Raw genomic sequence first — 15937 nt, forward strand, 5'->3', positions numbered from 1 at the left:
GTCATCAGTCAATCAGGACACGGCGCGTTTACACTTGGCAACATCAGCTGACTTCTCGATCTGGATAACCGATCGGATCGGTCTTTCCCACGCAATATTTAAATAAGTCTACGGTGCAAAGTCGACCTGAAGTGGTGGTTTTCTTTTGAAAACTATTTTCAGTCGCGGGGCATTTTGCAAATCAAAATACATGTACGAGTCTCACTAGCGCTCTGGTCTTCCGACAGATCGGGAGAGAGGGGGCGGCGTTTTGCGTTATGTCGACCTGCGAATGCAGACACGATGGCTGGATTGCATTTACATTACACTGAGATCCGACACGACTGAGCGTTGCCAAAACGCACCTTGAAGATTCTGAGGCAGATGAGACTAAAAACTTAATTATTTGGCCTCAACACCAAACTATATGTCTGAAGGAAATCCAGTCCAGCTCACCATCCAAATAACAGCATTCCTCCAGTAAAGCATGGAGGTGGTGATAATCCTGTTATGGGGTGTTTCTCTGCAGCAGGGACTGGAGCACTTGTTAGGATAGAAGGAAAAATGGATGGGGCGAAATACCGTCAAATTCTTGAGGAAAATCTGCTGCCCTCTGCCAGAAAGTTGTCAATGGAAAGAAGGTTTAACTTCCAACATGACAATGACCCAAAGCACACAGCATTTATTAATATTGCAAAGTCTAGATGTTAGTTAGTAGAGACATATCCCAACAGACTAAAGGCTGTAATTAAAGCAAAAGTTGGTTCAACAAAATACTGGTGATCCTTTTTCCAACTCATTGATTCTGTTTTTTTTGGGTTTTTTTCCTGACATGTTGGTGTTATATCTTTCACTTGGATGCTATAAATTGCACTGAGTAAATACAGCTGGATAAAACAATAACTGTGTCCGTCTTCATTTCAGGCTGCAAAGCAACAAATTGTGATTATTTTAAAGGGGGTGATTCTTTTCTGTACCCACTACATATATAAATATATAACCAAAATAACTTAAAAAAACAGATCCAAAATGTTACATATATGTGAAAAAATAAATAAATAGAAATAAATCCGGACATATTTCTCACTATATGAACAAATAAGTTTTATGTTATATGCACCAATATAGCATCATGATAATCAGCAATATATATCTACATGTATTTTCTTAACACACGCAAGTAAATAAGCTTCTGTGAACATTTTTGAGCAATAATGCAAATGAATTGTTGAATCAGAGTTTCTGAACTGATTCATGAACATGAATCAAACTGACTCCACTTTTGCTACCGAAATTTAAATCAGGAGACGCTATTAAAATGTCCATCTTATTAATTAACAAATAAAAAACCTTCAATATTCAAATATCTTGTGAATAGTATATCACCCAGCCATACTTGTAACTACTCAAGAATCTTGTTTTTTGATTTGGTTTGCGAGATTGTTCACCTATTGCTCTGGAAACGGCGTAGGTACCATTTACCCGCCAACAACCCATGAAAGCGATGCATCCACCCAGATCCTCAATTCTTTTCTTCTCATCCTGCACAGAAACACAAGCACAAACATTCAAGATACAGTCTGGAGCTTTCGCAACAGCAAACCCCTATATTTAGCTAAATTCAGAAAATAATATCTTTATTTTGCCTCTCCAGACATTTAAATTGTTTGCATCCATTGCATCATTATTACTCTATGGCTTAAGTATTTATTTTGCAAATCATGTGCAGAAACGCTGATCTTAAGTCAGTCAGTATCTCTAAGGACCATTTCTGATGCTTTTGGCATTCAGTCGCTGTAGTATGTATGCAGAAAACACTGCTAATATTGATTCAGCACGTGGTCAGCAGTCGCTTCCTCTGTCTCACATTTCAGCTGCTCAGAGAGAACAGACGAGCATCTGATATGCTCTTGTGGTTCTGTCTCTATTGGTCAGCAATGGCTTGTAGTGTGTCATACCTCTCTCTCAGGTTTGTGTGGCTCCATTAGGGTCACTGGTTCTCCCTGTCGAACCAGCATAGCTTGAGAGTCGCCCAGCCAGGAGACAGTCAGGCGATCAGAGGTCAGTAAAGCAGCCACACCAGTGCTGCCACTGCGCAGACGCTAAAGACAAAAGAATGTTTAGTTTGCCATCCGGTGGTAACTATGAGTGTGCCACATCATTTTTTTTTTTATAATTATGATTATGATTCTCATTACTGTAATACAGTAATTGTTATACTATTTTACATTAAAACAGTACTGTGATAAAGTTTAAATCAGCATAAATCTTTCAAATTAACAAACTATAATCAGTGAATGCAAATACTACCCTCATTTTCAAAAACTAGGGCTGTCGGTTGATTAATTTATATCTAATTATGATCTGTCAAATAATTTAGCAAATAAATCACAAATGAAATATTTTTGTGCTATTATGCCCAAAATTAACTACACTAAATTAAATAATGAACTTAAAATATTTTATAATTTAAAATAATGTTTTAATTATAACAGATATTTAAATAATAATAAACTCACGTTCTAACAATATATTTGTATATAATATATAAAACTTATTTATATTTAAATTTTTAATAGCTTTTCATTGTGATATGTTCAAAATTAACTGTACTAAATTAATTAAATAATATATATCATTTCCATTCAAATTAAAAAAGTAAAACTAATTTCATCAAATAATATTGTCAAATACATAGTCAAATAATTTAGTACATAAATCACTATTATGTTCAAAATTAATAGCTCTAAATAAAATTATGAATTTAATAAAATAATATAGCAGACTTTTATATTTTTAGATTACAAAATAGTCAAATAATAAATAATTCACATTTTAAAGGGGTCATATGATGTTGCTAAAAAGAACGTTATTTTGTGTATTTGGTGTAATGAAATGTGTTTATGCGGTGAAACACAGCGTCACACACAGCGGCCTTGAGTGAGCAGAGGCCGAGGGATAAAGTGAGGAACGGCCGGCGGGCTGAGTGAGCAGAGGCGGCGGATTCGACGAAGGAGCATCCTAACACTCCAAAGAGAAAGGAAAAATTGAAATCGCATCATATGACCCCTTTAACTAAATATTTTGTCAATTTCACAATGAAAAAATATATAATTTACCCATTTATATTTAAAATACTATACTGCCCTACTAAAATATTTATTTTTACCATTTAATGACACTTCAGTCAACTTATTGAATTCTGTATAATTTAAGTATAGGTAAAATTAATTCTTGTATACTTAAACTGATCGTGCCATTGAAACAGAAAGTGATTACTCATATCCGTACCTGTGGAGGACGACAGATGTGCAGCAAGCCTGCACCGTTTCGTTATCAAGTATTTAACCACAGGAGGAACACAGACTATATTTATCTGTATTTATTACAGCATAGGAACATTCAATACACATAACAGTTGCATCTCAAGAAGTGGGAGAGGTGTGAAAAGATTTCTTTCCATCGTGAATTTCCACAAAATGCACCAGCTTGACAAATAAGGGGAAAGATATTATAACTCTTGAAACTGATTGTGCAGTGTTTCAGAAGCAGATGCACTGAAAAAAAAACTGTTTAAAGGAAAACAAGTGTACACTTTGAAGAAAGCCATCATAAATGTCAGCTTGCTGTATTTGACGATTTTTTTGGTAGTGCATGTTTAAAAGTGGTTTTGTTGTTTCATTTATTTGTTGCACATACAAATCTGAGATCACACTGAAAATCTGCTATTTCTTTGTAAATGATTTGAAACAAGAAATAAAAATAAGTTATAGAATTTAAAAAAATATATAAAATCTTAAAAATATGAAAATGTAAAATGAGAGGAAATATATAAGATATACTTAAGATATTTAAGCTCAGGAAGCAAATCTGTGCTTTGAGCATGTTAACGCCTTCTAAAAACTATTAAAGGGATCATAAAACTGAGAAATCTAAATTCCCCTGATCTTTTGACATATAAGAGGTCACTGTACTATAAAAACATCCTGTAAGTTTCAGAACTCAAAACTTTCTCGTTAGTCTAAAAACAGCTTATATTGAAGGCAATCTGCCAAAATGACAGGCTGTAGAATGTGCCACTTTATGACGTAATAGTGTGGCTAAGCACCGCCTCCGCAGAAGAAGATCAACGGCTGCTTCTACAGCACTGCCTGTTTAGCTCCGCCCACCGATTCACACATGTACTGTAAATAATGAGAGAGTCAAACGCAGATCTATGCAGAAACCAAACAATAAAGATGGCAATCTTTGAATTGCCTTCCTTCTAATCCTAACATTAGGAAAGAGTGGATAAACTTTATTTTTAATGAAGTTCCAGACTACATCAGTAAGAACTTGGTCCTTCGTTCACTTCATTTTAACGAGGATTCGTTTACAAACAAGGCACAATTCGACACAGGATTTTCAGAAAGATTGAAACTAAAACACGATGCTGTGCGACTATATTGCATCAGACGGTAATGTCGCGCCACACAAGCCTGAGTAACTGTTTTTATTACATGACACGATGCTGTGCGACTATATTGCATCAGACGTTAATGTCGCGCCACACAAGCCTGAGTAACTGTTTTTATTACATGATCACTATTCCTTTGTCTTCTATTACAGATCATTTCAGAATCAGAATTAGCTTTATTCACCAAGTGTGTGCAAACACACAAGGAATTTGTTGTGGTTTTTAGGAGCTCTTGGTACATACATACATACATACATACATGACACGAGAACAGAAAGAACAATTAAATAAGACTAAAGAAAAAAAACATAAATAAATAATAATGTGGTAAAAGTACACTCAGTACATATCATTTGATATGTACTAAGTATTTATGTGTTTTTAACCTAAATCACAGCAGCGCCAATCTGTGAAGGATGTAGGCTGTCAAACATGCTCAACTGTTAGCCAATCATAGCAGTGGGTGTTTACTTCTGAGTCTACAATCTGCCACGCCTATTCAAACAGAGCGTTCTGATGAGGGGGGTCAAAACAGGACAGAAAATAGCCTATTACTTCTGAATTATGATGTTTTTGGATGTAAAAATCTTCAGAAAGGACCTCAGAAAACAGTATCAAATAATAAAAAAGGCAGTTCATGACACCTTTAAATCAGGATTCAAACTGACATGCTGATAATATAGTTTGTAATGAAAACAAATTGTTAAATTAAAATTGTTAAAATGCAAGCATTTTCACTAGTGGTCTCAGACTTTTGGTGGTTGTTCTTACCTCTCTCTTGGCTTTAATCTTGAACATGTCATCTGTTTGTGTGAAGGAGCTTTTGAAGGCTGTGGCAGCATCGCTTTTTAGTGCCTCCTGCTGGCTGAGTACGATATGCAGGTGAGTGGCAGCGTATGTGGCAGCATCCACCCCTCCGTGTCCATCAAACACAGCATAATACTCTCGATCCACACCATCCTGTAGAAAACAAACAGAAATCAGATTCATTCCTCAGAACCAATTATTCTAAAAAGTCCATGCAGAAAAGTCATTAAAGACATCATTAAATAAAAATGGACTTGAATTGAACATGCAACATTTTGCATTCTATATAAAAGGGAAATATACATATTCAGGGACGGGTCTGGTTAAATATCTACGCATGCATCCCAACAACAATGCAAGGTTTGAGGTGGGGAAGCCTCACCTGCAGTCCCTGAAGCTGGTTAAAATCTTTCAGGATTATGTGACGGTCCTCCATCTTTCTGCGAGTGTTTCGAATGGTGTGAACAGAGCAGCTGTGTGTCCGTGAAGAGGACGACCCGGGACTGGGCAGCTGTTTCTGCCAGGCCAAACACACCTCTCTCAATTTATTAATAAAGAGGCGCTGCAATGGCTCAGACTGCAACACTGCAGTTACACAAACACACACTTATCATAATGCTACAGTGTTTGAACAGAGCTTCATAGAAACCACACATTTAGATTAGAATAATGTAAACAGTCAATAAAACAAGCATGAACTGCTACTTTTTCCCAGGAGAGATAAGTTGTCAAACATAATGTCAAATCTGTAAAAACTTCATGTACTACTTTTGTTTGAACACCAGAGAGCAGCGATGCAGCTGAGATCATTCAATTGTCATTGCAAATTGTTTATATTTATTCATCAACTTTAGTATTGTCAGTGTATTAGTCACATATTTGATATAGTAAAGCAATTTTGGGGGGATTTTTAAAAAATTATTTTTCTGTCTTGTTTTCTAAAGATAAATTTATGTCAAGACCACAAGAAAAAAAAGAAAAACAAGATGGAGAAATAATGCAAGAACTCTTCAGAATTTGCTATTCAGTTTGGGGCCACCAGCATTATGGAAATTTTTTAAATTATGGAAATATACAAAAAAAAAAAGTGATATTTTTTTTTTTTACATTTCTGTATTATTTTTATATAATTTATTGTTTAGTTATATTTTTTAGTTGTTCAATGCTGTATACATACTGTATAATTTGACTTATTTTTCCAACTTATTAACTTGTATCAAAAGGCATAAATTTAAACGCGACAATAACCCTAAATTTCACAAACAGAAAAGAACAAGAACCAAATCAAGTGAATCACTCACAAACAACTTCCTGTTCATCTTCTGGTTGCTGTTCAGGATCTTTGTGGCAGTAGTGAGGTGAAAGGTCATCTTTAAGCAGTTCAGTGACAGCAGCATTGCACATCGCTGAACCCAGCCAGGATGGGGCATTTCTTTAAAACATGGCAACAGTGTGACAATAAAACATGCATACTCAAATGAACTCACATGACTGTACAAAAGCTTGTAAGAGTTTGTAACATTTTTTTTTAAAGTCTCTCATGCTCACCAAGGCTGCATTTATTTGATCAAAAATACAGTGCAAACAGTAATAATATGGTTACAATATTATTACAATTTAAAATAACTGCTTTCTATTTGAATGCATTTTAAATGCAATTTATTCCTGTGATGTGAATTTTCAGCATCATTACTCCAGTCTTCAGTGTCACATGATCCTTCAGAAATCATTCTAATATGCTGATTTGCTGCTCAATAACATTTCTTAAATCTTTTGTAACATTATAAATGTTTTACTATCACTTTTGATCAATTTAATGCATCCTTGATAAATAAAAGTATTAATTTCTTTAAAAAAAAAAAGTCTTACTGACCAAACTTTTGAACTGTAGTCTACACAGTGTACGTACAAAATGCATTGACTAGAAACAAACGACTTTTCTCCAAATGCTACTCATGCATTTTCAGAAACCGTGGAGTAAAAGCACATCTTGCACTAGTGAATTTGCTCTGGTTTTGGATTAGATTTAGCACTTTGCCTGCTGGAGCAACAAGTGGCAAATGGCCCGACCACCCACTCACACAACACGTCTATTTAAAAGAAGTATTTCGGCTGCGTGAGATGTTATCTAACGACATAACTGCAAGATGTCGGAAAACACTCCCTTGTCCTACTTGACAAGAGCTGCGGCAACGTCATGCACATCTGACCTATATCAAGACACGAAAAGGGTTAAACCTGACAAATCTGCACTGTGCAGACAGCTGAATTCGGCACAGCTTCCAACAAAGAGGAAATTAAGTCTAAATGTCAGGAAGTGGGTATAACAATAGTGATTTCACAAACAGGAAGTCTGCCCTGAGAAATGCGTCAGGGGAGAGAGAGAAAAGGATATAGAAAGAGATAAAACAAAAACTCCATTGTAGATTTAAACTTGAACATTTCTGCACCAATGTTTTCACTTAACGCTTGGATTGCCACTGATAGTACATTGGGAAAAAAACACACCAAATCTCTTAATCAGCTCATGCATAGTGAAACGTGCTAACCTGGTGCAAATACTGTCAGGAAAACAGATCATGCTAGACAGAGAGCGAGAGAGAGAAAGCAAATGGGAGAGAGAGAGACAGGAATGACAGGAATGAGAGAACGCTCCTCTTCTGGTTTAAGAGGACAGGTGTGTCGCAACATTTTTTTTAAATCCTGTACATGTTTTTAGAAAATGTACAAAGTAAATGGACATGTAAACACAAATATAAATCTGTATCTATAGCTGAGAGAGAAGAGTATGTCATCCAACAGGAAACATAAACACAAATCACCCTCTCTTCCATGAAAACCTTGATTGGAGTTTTCAAACTGGCAAACGGGACCCCCAAAGGGAGTTCATGGAAAAGTTTAGAGAAAAATAGACCTAACTAACTAAACAAATTAACAAATTAACTGATTAAAATAATAATTGAAAAAAGTAATTAAATATGATTCAAATAAATAAATAAAAATGTGGGAACCTCCAGGGACTCACAAGGGAGTGGTGGGGTATCCGTGGAAACGTTTGGAGAAAAGCAGAGTAAACAATGTAAATCTAAGTAAATAAATAAATAAAATAATTAAATAATGATTCAAATAAAATAAATAATTTAAGAAAAAAATAAAATAAAAGAACTCCCAGAGACCTTGAAGGGAGTTTTAGAGGTTCTGTCGAAAAGATTAGAGAAAAACAGTGTTTAAGTTTAAGTAAAAATAATAAAAAATAAGATCAAACTAAATACATAAATATATTGAGTAAAATATTTGTACAAATTAGTAAAATATATTTTTAACAAACATTAAAATAAAAAAAAATGTAAAAAGAAAAATGTATAAATCATTATAATATAATAATATTCATAAACATCATATTTTAGTAAATAATACATAACAGTACAGTAGAATTAAGATATAAGATAAATATTATTTTATACACATTTATAATATTAATTTTCACAATATAAATTACATATTTTTATATTAAAATACATAGCTGTCTTTCAATTACAGAATGGGGTCCCTTACTTGAGGATGATCATATATGGGGGTCCGTGACACCTGAAAGATTGAAAACTCCTGACCTACATGATATGCCCATAACAAACCTGGCTGAGAGCAGTCGGAGGCCAAGATCCAGACTCTCTCCCTTCACCTCCTGCATAGAGACTTTGCGGCTAAGTGGACTGATGGGGAGCGGGTCCTCCGTCCCAAGCGGGTTTGGAAAATCCTCCAGAAACTGCTTGAGAAACTTCCCAGCATCGCCTTGCTCCGCGCAACTCATTCTGAGGGTGGACTTGGAGCCTCTACCAAGGTAGGAAGTTGGGGATGTCCAAAGCAATCTTGGATGCAAACTTCACGTATGAATCTACAAATAAAATTAATAAATAAATAAAGCAATACACACAACCACCTTCACCAGAACCTGTCAGTGTTGTAAATGTAATTTGCCTCTATCAGTTTAAAGCAAATATGTTGCTATGGTAATAGTACAGAACAGAATAGAATATTTAGATATAATAAATGTTTGATATATAAACTTTTCTAAGACTCTGTTTTGAGGTTCATACAATAATCCATGCAAAATAGAATGTGAGAGTGTTGGCCAATCAGAACATTCGGAGGCGGCCCTCTGTCAACATCAACCAATGACGTGCGTTTGGGGCGGGGCTACCTGTTTGTCCGAACTACAAACGTCAGGGAGTTTTTTTGTAAGTTTACGCTTGATGATTATTTAAATGTAACGAAAGAAAACATATGCATTGTGATACCACATTTTATCCGTAAAAATGTGACAAGTCGTATACTTTTCCGCCTTTTAGATTGCAAACTACAAACAGTAAATATTCTTCTAAATTACAGAATGTATCTAGTATACATAGTACACTATCTTACGAGAAAGTGCACGCACTGTCGCCATTTGAAAGCAGCACAACCGGGCCTTGAACTACAAGCAGCAACTCGTTAGTTTAATCAACAACATAAAAGAGAACATAGTCGTGCGTAAACGTGCAGTGTATACCTTTGCGGCTGGTTGGCGTTGCTTTAAGCGCCGACACTCCCTTTTTTTCCTGATGAGTGCGGTTTGAAGTTCTCGTGCATGAACGCACGCCCTTTCAGTCACTACACAACAAAAACCAATCCACCTGCGGAAGTCGCTGTGACAGACAGGAAGTACAAACACAGCGATATACAAGCGTTACGGATGAACGTGTGAGGAGCGGAAGAGACTTGTCAGAACGGGATGAAGACAATCCGTTCGGTTGTTAGGTCGATGTGGCTGTCTGGGCGGTGACAGACCGATCTTATGAATATTAATACTTTCCTTTTAACTAGCTAACCAACGAGCGTTCAGTAATTCACGTGAGGTAATTAATATTCATAAGGTTCTGTTTCTCAATATGGAAATAAACGAGGCAAGGAAACGTTTTTCTTTTCATTGTATATGCAAAGACGCTTTAGATGGACATAGAAAACCTTTTTTTATTTTATGCATGACTGATGACTTAATACTGCAGTTTTGTTTAAATGTAAAACCAAAAACGTTATCCAAATCTTTTATTCTTAAACATGATATTGATAGACAAGTGGCACCTTTTCTTTTCTTTTCATTAAAACGTTTTTTTTTTTTTTAATTGTCTTAATATTGTTTGCATAATGTGATCTCATTAGTTAAACATTGTAAAATGTTGTTTATTATATACTCAGTCTGACTGAAATGAAGTGCAATTGAGTGCAAATTTGAAAATACAAGTAAAACACCGCTGTTAAATAAATAATAAAATAAATAAGGAAAATTCCTTTATATTAATACAGCACATTGTGCCCTATTTTGTCTTTTTCTTTACAGTGTAGAGTACACGAGTGGTCTGAAACATTCTATTGTTGTGGTACCATAATCGGTTTTATTTTTATTTATTTTTGTTACTAACTTCACTTATCTTTTTGCTAGTTTAGGCATTTCTGTGTATTTCAGATCATGTTTAATGTTTTTTTTTTGTTTTTTTTGGTGTAGTTTACGTAAAGTGATTTATCGTGTATTTATAAACGTAATGTTGTATATTGTTTCATATAGATGTGACTTTTCTATTTGAATATATTTTAAAATGCAGCTGAATTTTCAGCAGTCACTACTTCAGCCTTCAATGTCACATGATTATTCGAATAGAAAAAAGTTGTTTTAAATTAGTATTTTCACAATATTACTGTTTTTACCGTATTTTTAATCAAATAAATGCAGTCTTGGTGAGCATAAGAGACTTCTTTCAAAAACATTTTTAAAAATCTATTTAGATTTTAGAAATCTCTTTTTTTATTTATTTATTTTTTTTACAAATGATGCTTTGAATAAAAAATACATCACTGACTCTGTTAATCTAAAACTTTATTGCTATTTTCATCTTTTTTGTTTGCACTTTAAGACTTAAGCTGGCTTTGATTTTCTACTGCAAGACAAATAAACTTTACAAAACATTCTACACAAAATATGCTGCCAAGGCTGCCATTTTATCTTTAGGCTTTATAGGATTCCCCATGGGCCTCCTCCCTCTTCCCTTCCCTCTCCCTCTGCGGGCTCCTCCGGCCCGGTGCATGGGATGCCGCATGGTCGCATGTTTCAGCTCCACCAGATCCTGGAACGCAGGATCGCAAAACACACAGCCAGTGTGCTGCGTTTCACCGTCAGGCAACGGAGAGCATGTCTTGTTGAATTCCACTATGACCAGGGAGGCTTCGCAGGAATCACAGCTGTCCTGGGACACCTGCACTTCATGGGCGTGCTCGAAGAAATTTTTAAAAATCTATTTAGATTTTAGAAATCTCTTTTTTTATTTATTTATTTTTTTTACAAATGATGCTTTGAATAAAAAATACATCACTGACTCTGTTAATCTAAAACTTTATTGCTATTTTCATCTTTTTTGTTTGCACTTTAAGACTTAAGCTGGCTTTGATTTTCTACTGCAAGACAAATAAACTTTACAAAACATTCTACACAAAATATGCTGCCAAGGCTGCCATTTTATCTTTAGGCTTTTTAGGATTCCCCATGGGCCTCCTCCCTCTTCCCTTCCCTCTCCCTCTGCGGGCTCCTCCGGCCCGGTGCATGGGATGCCGCATGGTCGCATGTTTCAGCTCCACCAGATCCTGGAACGCAGGATCGCAAAACACACAGCCAGTGTGCTGCGTTTCACCGTCAGGCAACGGAGAGCATGTCTTGTTGAATTCCACTATGACCAGGGAGGCTTCGCAGGAATCACAGCTGTCCTGGGACACCTGCACTTCATGGGCCTGCTCGAAGAAATGCACCACAACGTTGCATTTGTTGCAAGCCATCCGCCACTTTGGACCCGAGGTGGGATCAAAGACCAGGACGCCCTTCTCACATTCAACGCACTGACTAATGCCAAGAGAGTTGAGGGAGTGCTGACAGGAAGGGTGGGTGCACTCATTACAGCCCATCCCTGACCGAAACAGAAAGAGAAATGACATAATTAGGGCTATTCTTCAAGTAGGAGAACATTTACATTTCTTTGCTTGATTTTTCTGTTCCAACAAGTGTTGAAAACATTTGCAAAAATTTCTCTATCTTGGGCTGTCCTTTTTACATTGCCTCTATAATAAATTTAACACATAACATTTAAGAATGGATATATTTTATATTAAATGAGAATCAGAGCTTTCTAGTCTCTCCTACCTTTCTTCATGTCTCTGAAGGGAGGGTTGCTGAAGCAGTATGGACACAGGGTAGCTTTTGCCACGAGATCCCGAGGTCCACAGCACCAGCTCAAACTCATCCAGAGGACACTTGAGCTCTTTGTACAGCTTAATGGCTCCATTCTGAGGCAAACTGTAGGTCTTGTCACAGTGAGAGCAGTGCAGGCGACTGGGCTTGGCCTGGGGGTGATTAAAAAAAAACAAAAGACCAATGCGTAAAGTAACATTACTTTATATTTGACACTACATCATGATAAAGCTGTAAAAGGCAATCTGGGTATCGTCTGACTCAACTTTTTGCAGTTGTAGAATACATTTTATGTGCATTTATTGGAACATAATATTTAATACTTATGAAAATGTCAATAATACTTTTTTTAGATGTTGCATTTGAGCTGACTTTAGTAAATAATGCTTCTCCATGTTAAAATTCATAATTGAAAAAATATTGATGGTGGAAAACACAAGTCAACCACCAGCATTTACTGAATTGCTAATATATTTCAGTTTATAACTTCATTTTCCGCATATTTTACCATCCAAAATGAGGACGTAACAGTAAAGACCTCTATACTGTGGCTGGATTTCACTCAGTACATTTGGCTTGAGAAAATCAGCATTAATCTCACTTATGCAAGCGGTGGACATTGAGGCCCATTTAACAGGGACATAGCTTAAGCTCTAATTTGAATGATGAGGGACATTGATGAATAATTTGTGAGTTATTCCACATTCAGATGGACACAAGACAACATTTAGGTCAAATGCTTTCGTGTTGAAGGTCATTTTCAGGTGCGCATGTATTGGCAGAAAGGACAAGAGAGAGAGGAGTCTGCCTAAAAGCCCAAAGTGCATCAGAGTGGAAAATAAATAAACCACGTGATTTACAGCAGCATGGCCATTCAGATGGTAATTAGGATCAAAGTTAGTGTGTGTATGCTCTGGGACATATTAAATGAGCCATCAAAAACTTTAGCTGCATTATTCACTGCGCGTAATCAACAATTTCCTCTCAACCTGACGTCAGATGTTTAAAAACTGTATTTCTGATGAGCAAAGTATTGTGGGTATGGATATGTGTATGGATATACTGTTCAAAAGTTTGGGGTCAGTAAGATTTCTTTTAAAGAAATTAATACTTTTATTCAGAAAATGATAGATTAAATTGATCAAAAGTGACAGTAAAGACATTTATACTGTTACGGTTTCATATAAATGCTGTTCGTTTAAACTTTCTATTCATCAAAGAATACTGAAATAAAATGCATCACGGTTTCCACAAAAATATTAAGCAGCACAACTGTTTTCAACATTGATAGTAAGAAATGCCCCTTGAGCAGCAAATCTGTATATTAGAATGATTTCTGAAGGATCATGTGACACTGAAGACTGGAGTAATAATGTTGAAAATTCAGCTTTGATCACAGGAATAGATTACATTTAAAAAAATACTAAAATGGAAAAAATATTTTAAATCGTAATAGTTTACAATATTACTTTTATTGCATTTTTTAATCAAATAAATGCAATCTTGGAAGAGACTTCTTACTAAAAATGTACCGACCCCAAAAGAAACATTTGTTTTCACAGTACTCTGAACTATTACTTGAAAAGATCAAGGAAAATTCCATTTCTCTTTGCATGACTCCTTTAAAATGTTATCTCTTTGTAAAATATTAAGCAGCACAACTGTTTTCAACATTGATGATAGTAAGAAATGCTCCTTGAGCAGCAAATCTGTATATTAGAATGATTTCTGAAGGATCATGTGACACTGAAGACTGGAGTAATAATGTTGAAAATTCAGCTTTGATCACAGGAATAGATTACATTTAAAAAATACTAAAATAGAAAAAATATTTTAAATCGTAATGGTTTACAATATTACTTTTATTGCATTTTTTAATCAAATAAATGCAATCTTGGAAGAGACTTCTTACTAAAAATGTACCGACCCCAAAAGAAACATTTTTCACAGTACTCTGAACTATTACTTGAAAAGATCAAGGAAAATTCCATTTCTCTTTGCATGACTCCTTTAAAATGTTATCTCTTTGTTTTTTTTTTTCACAGTATACAGATCATAGCATGTACAGACATTGTTTTTAGCTGCTTTCTTTATCAACTCTTAGTTTGAACTGATGACAGTACGATTAGATGGAGGAATGTTAGATATTTAACCAAACACGCTCGTCTCAAAATGACCCAAAGCTCAGTTCTGCACAGCACTCAAGTCAAATGATTGCAACACCATGTCTGGGGCTTTGACCCATGACCCTGACCCTACCATTAACTCCTGATTGACTCTTTTTCCACTGCCATTCACAGAGGAAAAGAAAGGAAGAGTACCTGAGTTTCTCTTTCATAGCTCATTAGATTTAATGAAGCTCTTCATTTAAGTATCGACTTTGTCTCAGATGTTTCTCCTAACAGTCCTTGGGGGTAAAAACTGTTTACGTACAGTGAAACTATAAGGGGCCATTCATACCGAATTCCACTGGATTTTTCACTCCTCTGTGCTGCTTTTCAATTGCTTTTCTATACAAACATGCTAGATCAACGTGTTTGACTGTTGCACTCATATCTCGTGCATGAAATGGCTTTCTAAAAAGTTAAACTTGTTAAAAATGTGCTCTAGAGCTTGCTTTTTTTTTCATTCCACCACCCAAAAACATGTTCTGTGTGAATGGCCCCTTAAAGGGTGACATCGGTGGTTCAACTGTAAAGTTACGAAGCTACGAGAATACGCGCGAGCGTGTGGCGGTGCTGACCCAGATCCGGCGTAATGACGTCATCACGCCGGATCTGGGTCAGCGCCGCCACACGCTCGCTAATCTGCGGTGATTGGTCCGATTGGTCTCATTTTCATTTCATCATGTCTGTAATGCCTGATAAAGCAGCGTTTGTGAGCGCAGTGCTGCTTTGTGTACAGCGTTATTTTACTGCTATTTTACCGCTCCAAAAGCGGCACCTAGTGGCAAATAATGAATTTGCATTTTCATGCAGACCAACACGAAAAGACCAACAAGTGGGTGGGCAATATGCTAATGTTTCATGTTGACGTCAACAGGGTTTCGAACAACACGAGGGTGAGTAATTAATGACAGAATTTTCATTTTTGGGTGAACTAACCCTTTAAGATTATGAGACATCATAGAAGGCTCTGACCTTCTTATTACAAGCCAACAACTTTAACCTCTAAAAGAGAAAGTTCATCCAAAAATTAAAATTTACCCACCCTCAAGTTGTTCCTGCATGAATTTCTCTCTTTTGTTGAACAGAAAAGGAATTATTTTTTAAGAAAATCATAACCAAACAGTTGCTGGTAGCCATTGACTTCCATAGTATGGAAAAAACACAGTGGAAGTCAGTGGCTACCAGCAATTGTTTGGTTAACAACATTCTTCAAAATATCTTCTTGTGTGTTTAACAGAAATTCATACAGGTTTGAAC

General features: G+C 35.8%; 1 protein-coding gene and 1 pseudogene across 3 annotated transcripts in view; both read right to left on the reverse strand.

Moving 5' to 3' along the window:
- LOC107668739 (protein phosphatase 1F-like) overlaps positions 1 to 10164 on the reverse strand; it is a 12378-nt gene extending 2214 nt beyond the window's left edge. Inside the window, exons 1-7 of one of the 3 annotated variants that reach the window (XM_016460713.1) lie at positions 9792 to 10164; positions 8878 to 9137; positions 6544 to 6674; positions 5625 to 5827; positions 5207 to 5395; positions 1938 to 2081; positions 1428 to 1521 (exon numbers count right to left, since the gene is read on the reverse strand). In XM_016460713.1, coding sequence (XP_016316199.1) covers positions 1428 to 1521; positions 1938 to 2081; positions 5207 to 5395; positions 5625 to 5827; positions 6544 to 6674; positions 8878 to 9053 — 937 coding nt within the window. In that variant the 5' untranslated portion in view covers positions 9054 to 9137; positions 9792 to 10164. Of the gene's footprint in view, positions 1 to 1427; positions 1522 to 1937; positions 2082 to 5206; positions 5396 to 5624; positions 5828 to 6543; positions 6675 to 8877; positions 9138 to 9791 lie in introns of those variants that run through there. The other 2 variants (XM_016460715.1, XM_016460714.1) reach the window with 2 other exon arrangements.
- Positions 10165 to 11658: 1494 nt separating this feature from the next.
- The window catches only part of LOC107668763 (DNA topoisomerase 3-beta-1-like), a 19551-nt pseudogene continuing 15272 nt past the window's right edge, over positions 11659 to 15937 (reverse strand).

This window comes from Sinocyclocheilus anshuiensis, unplaced genomic scaffold (genome assembly GCF_001515605.1).
Source record: "Sinocyclocheilus anshuiensis isolate Anshui unplaced genomic scaffold, SAMN03320099.WGS_v1.1 scaffold36, whole genome shotgun sequence".
Classification (NCBI taxonomy): domain Eukaryota; kingdom Metazoa; phylum Chordata; class Actinopteri; order Cypriniformes; family Cyprinidae; genus Sinocyclocheilus; species Sinocyclocheilus anshuiensis.